Genomic DNA, 12,540 nt, shown 5'->3' with positions numbered 1-12,540 from the left:
TCAAGAGCACCCAGCCCACTGCTTCGTGCAAAGTGGACTTTCATTCATGTTAGCTGTCACTTCTCTCCCCATTCCCACCTTCATGCTGGTCTGGCTGCCTGGGTGTCACCTGGACCCTTCCGACAGAATCCTACCTCAGCATCCTTCAAGAAACCAGCCTGTGTCCTCCAGGGGCCCCATGGACCAACAAAATGCAGAAATCTCTATATTTTGAGTCTCTTTAGCCTACAGTTGAATTTCAACTGTCTTAACTTTCCTCTCTACTAAGATTTTACTATTCTATTTCTTTTCATGGTCCACCAGAGAGACAGACGACAGATGTTTTATTTTTATGAGGCACAGCCTGCCTCAGGGACAAGAGGGCAGCCCAGCCTGAGAGCTGATGCTCCCCAGAGATGGAGGCTGCTGTCTTGTCTCTCAAGTCTGCACTGAGACTACACTCACCCACGCCTCAGTATCTCATGTGAGTCCCAGATCAACCTCTGGAGACAAGACACAGCCCTGTTCTTAAAAACACAGGCTCTAGGGACTTCCCTGGCGGTCCAGTGGCTAAGACTCCACACTTCCACTGCAGGGGGAGTGCGTTCTGTCCCCGGTCAGGGAACTAAGATCCCACATCCTGCATGCCACACAGCACGGCCCAAAACACAAAACAAAACAAAACAGCTTCTAGAAACCCAAACACATTGCAGGCTCAATGTGTCTCCCATGGGAGTAGTAAGCTCAGCCCTAAAATGTTTCAGAAGAACTAATAGAAATCCATCCAGAATCCTCAAATGTTTAACAGTACCCAGTTTACATAATCTCTTGACCATGAGCCCTGAGGTCCAGGGAGAAAGCAGGTGGGGTGCAGGGCCACAGAGGTGCCCACAATGGAATCCTCACCAACCCATGCTGAATTTGGGTCCTGAATCTCCCAATGAGGCTCTGTGGGGCCTTGGAGGATGTACAGGAGTTTTCAGGTGAAGGAGAAAAAAGGACAATTCCAAGCAGATAGGGATGCATATGGTGTCCCAGGGCGTGGAATGTTTGTAGAGCAAGTGGCGTAAAGTGACAAGTGTTCAGGGCACGCAGGGGCAAGGACAGCGGCCGGAGGAGCAGTAGAGCAAGCTGGGATCACAGTTCAGGGAAACGGTCCAGCCATTCTGGTCTCTGTTGTCAGAGAACTCACTCTGGGCTACCTAAATTACATACGGTCCTGTTTCTCCAAACTCTCAACCAGTTTAATCTGATGTAACTTCATACAGACATCCCAAACTTGAGTCTACAAATGTATTGTTGGACGGGGAGAGATTAGTAAATTCTCAAAAAATTTTTAAGTTTGCCTTTTCACTTTGATAACAATCTTAATAATCTTCCTCATTACAGTGCCGTAATTTTACCAAGTACGAAGGCAAATGTTCTTGTTCACTGTGATAATTTCTACTGAAGATATTTTGATTGAATGGAACGTTGATTTTTCTTAAGTCGTTTTTTCTCAAATTTGGGAAGAATATTTCCTGACCTTGAAAGGGGGCCTTACACATCACTTATTTGAGAATCCTGCCCTACCCGTCTGTAACTATGGATCACATGTCTGGAATTATTTTGAAGTTCTTAGACTATTACAGTCCTTAATTATCAAAGATGTTGATAATTTGGGGAAACCCAACTATCTCCATTTGAAGGCAGAAGTTGGGCAAATCTTCATCTAGGGGGAACCTGGTCTGGATAGACGACTGTCCACCACCTGATATTTCAGCACGTTCCCAGCCTGGGGACATGATCCGGGCTGGCTTCACACTTATCCTCACCTGGAACCTGGTCAACTGATGGATCAGAGCGTTTCGGATCGTCTGGATCTGGGACGAGATGACTGAGAGCACGGAGGCATCGATGCGATTAAACTCGTCAAAACAGCCCCAAGCCCCACACTGAGCCATGCCCGAGAAAATCTTCCCGACGGCCTGGGATGAAAGAAGTGTCAGGACAAGGGCAATTTTCATCTTGAAAACTGCAAGCAATCCATGTATGGATACCATTTTCTAAATTAAAAGCGAACGACAATGAGAACCTACTGTAGAGCACAGGGAACTCTACTCAGTGTTCTGTAGTGACCGAAATGGGAAAGAAATCCAAAAAAGAGGGGATATATGTATATGTATAGCTGATTCACTTTGCTGTACAGCAGAAACTAACACAACATTGTAAAGCAACTCTACTCCAATAAAAATTTTAAAAATAAAAAATAAAAAAAGCAAATACGCTCATCAGATTGGCAGAGAAGAGCCACCCCAGGAGTGGGTCTTCCTGGCAAGACTTCCAAGGCCTCTCGTGGGCCAACTACCACTCATAGGATTTCACAAATTAAGGATTTTAAAAAAAATTTGTATTGGAGTGTAGTTGATTTACAATGTTGTGTTAGTTTCTGCTGTATAGCACAGTGAATCAGTTATACATATACATACATACACTCTTTTTTAGATTCTCTTCCCATATAGGCCATTACAGAGTATTGAGTAGAGTTCCCTGTGCTCAACAGTAGGTCCTTACCAGTTATCTAGTTTATATAGAGTAGTGTATATATGTCCATCCCAATCTCCCAATTTATCCCTCCTCCCCTTTCCCCCTGGTAACCGTAAGTTTTTCTACATCTGTGACTCTATTTTTGTTTTGTAATTAAGTTCAAGGATTTCACAAATTAAGGATTTTAACGTAAAAACCCAGATTTCTGGCTTCTCTTGAGATGCTGGAAAATCTAACACTGGGTCCACTTTTCCAAGTGGCAACAATTGACCTAAGCGCAATAGCGGCTCCCCCTTTAGATGGAGCTTTGCTTTCCAGTTGGCCGCAGTCCCCACCACTCTCTATCGTCTGTCTGCTGCTTTATTCATTTACACTATCTAGCTGACTCCAGTGGGCATTTAGTTTGGGACTCTTGCCCTACATGCTGCTAACAAAGAGATACAGCCAAGTTCCTAGACTGTGATGGTGAAACGTTTCCTACTATGTTCCTCCAGCTGTCACCATGTCATCTCATGGAAGCGTATGGGGTGAAATGCCTTCCCACGCTGTCCCCCTTTTAGCTCTCCGCCTAAGAAGACCGTACCAGAAGTGACGCCAGGGCCTTACTTTGTAATCCATGCCTTCGCCGCAGTTGGTTACAACACAGAGCAAGCCCAAGGCTTTGGCCAGGTCCTTGGTGGTCTCAGTTTTGCCAGTACCTGCTGGGCCAGCAGGGGCCCCACCCAGATACATGGACAGCGCCTGTTAGAAGCCAAATGCAAAACATACGTTGTCTGATTCACGGAAAGAAACAGGTGTCAATTCCCAGTTTGTGACAGTCTGTGCAGGAGTATATAAATGGCAATGGACCAGTTCACACTCACCTTTTCTGACAGTCACCATTTTTTTTTAAGTTTTTATTGAACTTGTTACAATATTGCTTCTGTTTTATGTTTTGGTTTTTTGGCCCTGAGGCATGTGGGATCTCAGCTCCCCAATCAGGGATCGAACCTGCACCCCCTGCATTGGAAGGCGAAGTCTTAACCACTGGACCGCCAGGGAAGTCCCTGACAGTCACCATGTTTAACATTTCTTTTCTGTCTTTCTCCGTTGACCTCCACTGACCACCGCCCACCCGGCCCCCCATTATATAGGAACCAGGGACTCTGCAATATGCTGGACTCTGTACCCACCCTGAGCACAGTGCCTATAGCAGTTCCCAGAGCTGAGGCTCATGGAAACATGGACATCTGTGCAGGGAAGGATTAACTGTGCCCAAAGAAAGGTTTGGCCCTTTGTCTCTAGATCCTAGGAGCTGACCTCTAAGCCCTCAGAATGCCCTGCCTGAGAAGGGTGTCCTTGTTTATCTGGGGACCTCGGGCCACGCTGGACAGTCTAACAATGTGATTTATGGTGGGAGCCTTGGGCCACATGGTATCATCAGGTCAACTTCCGCAGGGTCTGGGGACTAAGGTCAGTCATTCAGGGGGTCAGTCATGTCTGCAATGACAAGCCCCCAGTTAAAGCGCTGGCCACCAAGGCTCGGTGGGCTTCCGTGGGTGGCAGGACTTCACATGTGCGGCCACACAGAGCTACCAGAGGAAATGATGCTGTCTGGACAGCTGCATCAGAGAGGAAACTGAAGGCTGGAAGCTCCTGGACCCTGTCCTATGCCTTCCTCCATTGCTGATTTTGATCTGTATCCACTTGCTGCGAAAACCATAACCAGGACCGTAATGGCTTTACTGAATTCTGTCATTCCTTTTAGCAAACTATTGAACCTGAGGGTGGTTTTAGGGGCCGCCTGAACTTGCAACAGCCCAATCCCAAAAGGTGGCACGTAGGTCATATTCCAAATGGAAACTCTTTTATATAGATTTTGAAAGTGTAACATCCCTTACTCTCAGCATTAACTTCCTGGGGCTGCCGTAACAAAGTACCACAAACTGGCTGGCTTAAAACAACAGAAATGTATTCTTTCACAGTTCTGGAGGCTAAAAGTCTGAAATCAAGGTGTGGGTAGGGCCACACTCCTTCCGAAGGCTCCAGGGGAGGATCCTTCCTGGCCTCTTCCAGCTTCTGGTGGCCCCAGGCGTCCCTGGCTTGTGGCCGCATCCCTCCCGTCTCTGCCTCCGTCTTCACATCACTTTCTCTGTGTCTGTGTTCTCTTCTCTTCTTACAAGGACATCAGTCACTGGTATTAGGGCCCTAATCCAGGATGTTCTCCCCCCAATCCTTAACTAATTCGATCTGCCAAGACCCTATTTCTAAATAAGGTCACATCCGAGCTTCTGAGCAGACCTGAATTTGGGGCAGGGTAGGGGACACTGGTCAACCCAGTACACCATCACAATTAACATAGTCACCCTTAGAGAAAAACACACAACCCCAGGTGAACGATCACCAAGAGACCCAGGCTGCCAATCACCTGAGTGAGAGTCAGGTAAATCCGGTCCGTAAGGGGCGTGATAACCAGCCTCCCGTTCAAACCCATGTACTCGTAGCCGTAGCTGAAGGTCCCCGTGCACTGGCGGATGTTCAGCTCATCTGGTTCTCGGTCCCAGTAAAACCGCAGCTGACTTTCCCATTCGAACTCCCGGGCCTCGAGAATGCTGGAAGGTGAGCAACGGGGGATAAGTGAAGAGAGAAAGAGATGCAGCAGAAGGTGGACAAGGGGGAGGAAGGAGAGACGCTGAGAGAGGCCAGAGGACGATAAAAGACAGGTTTCAAGACGCCAGTGCCCTAGGCAGGTCCCTACCTGTCCCGTATGAAAGAGTCAACTATATCTCGGGCGTGTACGTCGATGATGAGGACGGTGTTGTATTTCTTTCTGTCGTTTCTGCTTAAGGACATGGTGATCCGAGTGACCAGCTCATCAATCTGCCGGTGCATCTTCTGGCCGTAGTTCTTCATGGCCTGCTTCTCCCCTTGCTGCACTTTGCGGAAGACATCTTCCACCTCCCAGGTCCACCACACCTGGCTGGCGGCCAGCACCACCATCCCTTGGTACAGGAGCATCCAGTCGACCCTAAGGGAAAAGCACACCTTCAACGAGATTTTCCCAGGATTGGGACCGAAAACGGTCCTGTCAAGAATCTAATTCTTTCAAAAGGAAATCCTGCTGTACACTGTTGTAAATTGGTACAGCTACTATGGAGAACAGTATGGAGCTTCCTTTAAAAAACTTAAAATAGAACTACCATATGACCCAGCAATCCCACTCCTAGACATATACCCGGAAAAAACCATAATCCGGAAGGATACATGCACCCCAATGTTCACTGCTGCACGATTTACAGTAGCCAAGACGTGGAAGCAACCTAGATGTCCATCAACAGAGGAATGGGTAAAGAAGACGTGGTACATTTATACAACGGAATATTACTCAGTCATAAAAAGAATGAGATAATGCCATTTGCAGCAACATGGATGGACCTAGAGATTATCATACTAAGCAAAGCAAGTCACACAGAGAAAGACAAATATCATATGACAGCACTCATATGTGGAATCTAATTTTTAAAAAAGATACAAATGAACTTACTTACAAAACAGAAGCAGACGTAGATATCGAAAACAAACTCATGGTTACCAAATGGGAAACTTGTGGGTGAGTGATAAGTCAGGAGCTTGGGACGAACATACACACACTACTATATGTAAGACAGATAACCAACAAGGACCTACTGTATAGCTCAGGGAACTCTACCCAATATTCTGTGATAACCCATATGAGACAAGAATCTAAAAAAGAATGAATATATGTATAACTGAATCACTTTGCTGTACATACTAAAACTACAATGTTGTGTAGACACAACATTGTAAATCAACTATGCTCCAATAAAATTAAAATATTAAAAAAAGAATCTATTTCTTTCATACAGATGGCCAACAGGCACATGAAAAGGTGCTCAACAATGCTAATTACTAGACAAATGCAAATCAAAACTGCAATGAGGTACCACCTCACACAGGTCAGAATGGCCATCATCAAAAAGTCTACAAACATAAACGCTGGAAAGGGTGTGGAGCGAAGGGAACCCTCCTACACAGTTGGTGAGAATGTAAACTGGTGCAGCCACTACAGAGAACAGTATGGAGGCTTCTTCAAAAACTAAAAATACAGTTACCGTATGATCCAGCAATCCCACTCCTGGGCAGATATCCAGAAAAGACAAAACTTCTAATTCAAAAAGATATATGGGGACTTCCCTGGCGGCCCAGTGGTTAACACTCCACACTTCCACTGCAGTGGGCGTGGGTTCGATCCCTGGTCAGGGAACTAAGATCCCATAAGCTGCGCGGTGCAGCCAAAACAAAAAGATATATGCACCTCAGTGTTTACAGCAGCACTATTTACAACAGCCAGGCCACGGAAGCAACCTAATACAATGGAATACTACTCAGCCATAAAATAGAATGAAATAATGCCATTTGCAGCAACATGGATGGACCTAGAGATTATCATACTCAGTGAAGTAAGTCAGACAAAGACAAACATCATATGATATCATTTCTATGTGGAATCTAAAACATAATACAAACGAACTTATGTATGAAACAGAAACAGACTCAGACATAGAAAACAAACTTATGGTTACTAAACAGGAAGGTGGGAAATAAATTAGGAGTATGGGATTAACAGATACGAATCAATATACATAAAATAGATAAGCAACAAGGATTTACTGTATAGCACAGGGAATTATATTCAATATCTTGTAGTAACCTATAAAGGAGAAGAATCAGGAATGTATATATGAGTGTGTGTATAACTGAATCACTTTGCTGTACACCTGAAACTAACACAATATGGTAAATCAACTATACTTCATTTAAAAAAAAATCTATTTCTTTGATCTGGAATAGGGAAGGCAAAGTATGAGCTGCAGGTAAGCAAAGGAGAATAAAACTCTTCTGGCCAGATAGTAAAACACCAGGCCAACAGAGACATGCACATGAAAAAGTTACAGGTGCATGACTGTGTAAAAGATGCCAGATCACTTTAAAGATGTGTCTTTACAGATGTTCAAAAATTATTTAACATTATGGGCATACTGTAAGAATTTTTTAATTTTTAAAAATTCCGGGCTTCCCTAGTGGCGCAGTGGTTGAGAGTCCACCTGCTGATGCAGGGGATATGGGTTCATGCCCCGGTCCGGGAAGATCCCACATGCCGCAGAGCGGCTGGGCCCGTGAGCCATGGCTGCTGAGCCTGCGCGTCCGGAGCCTGTGCTCCGCAACGGGAGAGGCCACAACAGTGAGAGGCCCGAGCACCGCAAAAAAAAAAAAAAAAAAAAAAAAAAAAATTCCAACAAAAATATTAATTATCTCTGACCACACACCCCCGTGGTTCCTTGTTATAGTTTCCTGAGTGTCACTCGGCACTCTTTTCCATTCTCATACAGACCTGTTCAAAGTTCAAGATACACAAATATGGGGAGAAGGGGTTGTAAGGGCTGTTTCTCCAAAATCGGCATCAGGGAACACAAGCTACACTGCACCTTGCTTTTCTCACCTATTGGTTCTAGTGGGCATGCGTATAGGTCAACGGACATAGGTCTGACCAGGTCCTCGTCAAAGCTGCACGATATTTCAGAGCATCAAAGGATCGCAATTTAAGCAGACATTTCCGCACTGATGTCTATTCAAGTTGCTTCCAGTTCTTTTGCCAATACAAACGATACCACAGTAAACGTCTCTCTACATTGTCTGGCACTGTCTGGAGGCATTTTTGGTCGTCACAACTGGGGGAAAGGGTATTGCTGGCATCTAGTAGGTGCTAGAGGCCAGGGATGCTGGTAAACATCCTACAATAAACAGGACGGTCTCCCACAGCAAAGAATTATCCGGCCCCACATGTCAACGGCACCGATGGCGAGAAACCCTGCTTTATGCACATCCTGAGGAGTCAGAGCGGCTTCTAGTGTTATGCACCAGAATCCCAAGTGCAGGGCGACCAGTACAAAAGCACTTTTCTGATAGTTTATTTTAATAGGAAAAGTCAAATTACTCTAAAACATTGTAGCAATCCGTCCCCCACCAGCCATGCATACTGTTGTCCTTCCCACCACACCCTCTCCAGCACTAGGCGTTATATTCTTTTGAATTTTTTGCCAATCTGAAAGGTGAACAAAACAATATCTCATTCGGCCTTAATCTGCAGATCCTGGATGACCAGTGAAGTCTTTCCTCTTTTCACATGTTTATCAGCCGCTTGGATTTCCCCTACTGACATACTAATGTCCAAAGCTGGTAAGTGCCTTGAAACACATTAGGGTAAACTTTTCTTCTAAATCGTACCTAAAAAAATAATGGACCCAGAGCTATAAGTTCCAATCCAGTAAACGTGACTGCAAATGACGAGTCATTATCTTGATGATGGACAATTAATGGCAAAATGAATTTTAAAGAATATTTAAAACAATAAAAAGTATTTGGCTTTAATGTCTTGTGTTAAAATTGTGCGGTGCCTCTAAAACCTAAATAGTATGTATAGTTATGTTCCCGACACACAAGAGAGATGTAACGAAGGTGATGGAGGTCCAGAGGACGGTACTGAAATGAACAAAGATGGATCTTGCGAAAGGCAACAAACCTGAGAAGTAGGAAATCAGGAGAGGTGGAAACACTATAACCAGAGAAAATCAAGTGGTTCAGGGCAGAGCTAAGATGAACGTGATGGTGTTTGGCAAATCCCAGGACAGCGGGTGTGCTCTGGGGCTACATACACCTGGGCCTGTGCTCTCAGTGATGCTGAAACATGTCTGCTCACGTAAATCGATATTATCATTTCAGTGGCTCACCCCCTTCATTAGGAGCGACAAGTGCCCTTTAGCAGAGCGGTATTTAGGTGAGGAAAGGGTGGCTCAGACATTTCCCAATTAATCAGGTTGAATTCTCTTAACTCTGTCTTCCACCAACCACACGTTGTCACACATAGCAACACCCTGGCAAAGTAGCAGTTATGAGGCAAATAAAATGAATAAATGCGGATATAAAATTCATGCAATTTGGGAACATTGCAGAGATTTTTAGATATTCCGCTTCTGAAGGGCAGCGGTTTCTGTCTAGTTCAGTGTTGAAACAGCATCAAGCACAGTGATTAGCCCAGAGCAGGAATCCAGTAAACGCTAGTAAAATGAATGAATACAGCCCATGATGGGTTAAGGCCACCTCCTATCAGCTCATGAGAGGTAACTGACAAATATTCAGGAATTTTGCAAGCGGTGTGTTAAACTTCTTACCGTTATTCCATACAGTGTTTTTGTTTTGTTTTGTTTTGTTTTTTTTAATTTTGGCCATGCCACGCAGCTTGCTGGCTCTCAGTTCCCCAACCAGGGACCGAACCCAGGCCCTTGGCAGTGAAAGGGTAGAGTCTTAACCACTGGACTGCCAGGGAATTCCCTCCATTTAGCCTTCTTGAAATCAGACATGTGGGAGTATTTACACCATGGGAATTGGGAAAGGCTCTACAGCAAAGCTTTTTTTTCCCCAGAGAGCTAGTTTACTAATACACCACTGAGTGTATGTACATATATATATATATATATATATAAATGGACACCTGATTATATAAAGAGGTACCAATTTTTTTATATGGTGCAGAACCTAAGAAAAAGCAGGATCCTAATCAGACAAATATTATGCTCTGTTCTAATAACTTATTTAAACAGACATTTTCAGTCTGCAAAATCAAAAAGGCAGCAGGCGAAACCAAGAGGACGGTGTTCTCATGATAATAAAGACTTTGCGTCTGCACAAAGGCCCTGCCAAATACACAGCTCTCCTGGAAAGTTACCCAAAGATGCTTTGCGGGCTTTGAGTTCAGCCCTCTTAGCCACTAGGGTCAGGCGTGGTTCAGCTCGGCGCTTGGAAGCTTCTAGGCCACAAAAATCAAAGAATGGTTGAAATTCATCAACTACTTTAGAAACAACTTTACCCGTTAACCTACACATAGAATCCACCTTAATGAACACCTGGTCTCTGGTGGGTCACTAGGTTCTCACACCTGAGCTCAGAATCCCCTGGGATACTGTGAAAACCCAGATCCCTGGGCCCCACCCTGAGAATTTCTTTCCTTTTTTCTGATATCTATTTGTTTGTTTGTTTGTTTGTTTTGGCTGCACCAAGTCTTAGTTGCAGCACGCGGGATCTTAGCTGCAGCACGCGGGATCTTAGCTGCAGCACGCGGGATCTTAGCTGCAGCATGTGGACTTCTTGGTCGCAGCATGTGAACTCTTAGTTGCGGCATGCATGTGGGATCTAGTTCCCCAATCAGGGATTGAACCCGGGCCCCCTGCATTGGGAGCATGAAGTCTTACCCACTGGAGCAGCAGGGAAGTCCCTCGAGAATTTCTGCTGGGGCAGGTTTGGGATGGGGCCCAGGAATATGCATTTCTAACAGGCTCCCAGGGACCCTGATGCTGCCGGTCCGGGGACCACACTTTGAGACGTGCTATACGAGGTGATCCTTACAGGACAGATATACATCAGCTTATTTAGCTACGGCAGGAAAAGAAAACCTCATTTGAAATGTCAGTTGATCGACTCCAAACCTTGAAAATTGATTCATGATGACCATAAATATGATAAAGTAACACACAATCACATTCACAATCTTACCTGGTTCTGTCTTCACAGTATCTAAAGATAGCCTCTTTGGTAATTAGCCTGTTAGTTCTTCGCATTTCATTCAAAATTGCTGTCATCCAGTCCTCCACGCGCCCCTCGGCCCGGATGATCTTCCGGAACTCCATGACCTCTCCTTCTGCTGAAATCATGGCAGACACCAGTTTTTCTCCACTGTCCCCGTCATTAAACCTCAGCAGTGCTATGTTGTCGTACATCTGCAATACAGTGAGAGAAGCCACCCTGTAATACCTTCCCTGGGTTCTGGAATCAAAGAACAGCCTGCAGTGCCTCATCACACATCAGCGCTGCCAGGATGCCAGCAATAGCATCAGAGACCACATGCTAAATAGATGTCCATTCATTCAATGACTAACGTTCATTGGGTACTTTCGCTTATCCTGAACTATGCAAAGGTCGGTGGTAGATTAAACAAAAAGAAAGAGAGAGAAGACAGACTCCCCCCAACACACACACTTGAGATTCTAGGGTATATGCTGATATAGAGAGGTATCTGGATATACGGACCAGCTGAAATCAGCATTCACCGAAGGAAAAGTGTTGCATTAAGTACTTGATCCTTAGTGCTTTATTTATTTGGAATAAAGGAATTGCTCGAAAACACTGGTTCTCCACCACGGATGATTTTGCCCCCAGGGGACACTGGGCGCCGTCTGGAGACATTTTTGGTCGTCACAGCTGGAGAGGGATGCTCCTGGCATCTTTTGGGTAGAGGTCAGGGATGCTGCTGAACATCCTACAATGCACGGGACAGCCCCCCACTCCCACCCCCGACACACACATATACACACAGAGAGAGAAAAAAATTATTTGGCCCAAGATGCCAATAGTGCCAAGGCTGAGAAACCTTGCTCTGGGCTGATACTAAATATAGAGCTTTGATTAGTTGACCAAAGATTACTCCTGGCCCAGCTCTGATTCTCTATCATAAGAGATAGTTTTGTCTGTTGTGTTTCCTGCCATTCAATATCGCTCACAGATACACATAAGTTTATGTAAAAGTATGAAAACATGGGCTGGAAGGAATCACATCATAGCCATGATAGTGGCTGCCTCTTGAAAGTGGAGGAAGAACTGTGAACGGGGATGGAATGAAGAGTATGTCAACTTTATCTCTACAAATTTATTTTACAAAAAAAGAGACAAAGCAAATATGACTAACTGGTAATAAGAGTGTCAATTCTGGGTGGCAGATAAGGTTCTTTAGCCAACACTGTAAGTCAGGCACTGTTCTAAGTACTTTACAAATATTAACCATTTAATCTTTATCGTTATAAATTTTTATAATTGAAGTTATCTGCATTTACAGATAAGAAAACTGATGCCCAGAGAGGTTAAGTAACTTGCCAAAGGTCACACAGCAAATCCATGTAGAGTCAGGATTCGAACTCAGACAACCTG

At 44.8% G+C, this 12,540-nt stretch overlaps 1 protein-coding gene across 1 annotated transcript in view; it reads right to left on the bottom strand.

The window, feature by feature from the left end:
* The window catches only part of DNAH10 (dynein axonemal heavy chain 10), a 146,922-nt gene that overhangs the window by 69,152 nt on the left and 65,230 nt on the right, over nucleotides 1–12,540 (bottom strand). The window contains exons 30-34 of the mRNA XM_030860044.2: nucleotides 11,113–11,336; nucleotides 5,243–5,512; nucleotides 4,913–5,096; nucleotides 3,112–3,246; nucleotides 1,794–1,946 (exon numbers count right to left, since the gene is read on the bottom strand). Coding sequence (XP_030715904.1) covers nucleotides 1,794–1,946; nucleotides 3,112–3,246; nucleotides 4,913–5,096; nucleotides 5,243–5,512; nucleotides 11,113–11,336 — 966 coding nt within the window. The remainder of the gene's footprint in view (nucleotides 1–1,793; nucleotides 1,947–3,111; nucleotides 3,247–4,912; nucleotides 5,097–5,242; nucleotides 5,513–11,112; nucleotides 11,337–12,540) is intronic.

The sequence above is a fragment of the Globicephala melas genome, chromosome 13 (assembly GCF_963455315.2).
Source record: "Globicephala melas chromosome 13, mGloMel1.2, whole genome shotgun sequence".
In the NCBI taxonomy this organism is placed as follows: Eukaryota; Metazoa; Chordata; class Mammalia; order Artiodactyla; family Delphinidae; genus Globicephala; species Globicephala melas.
Note: the sequence above shows the minus strand (reverse complement) of the source record. Positions and strands in the feature narration are given on the sequence as shown.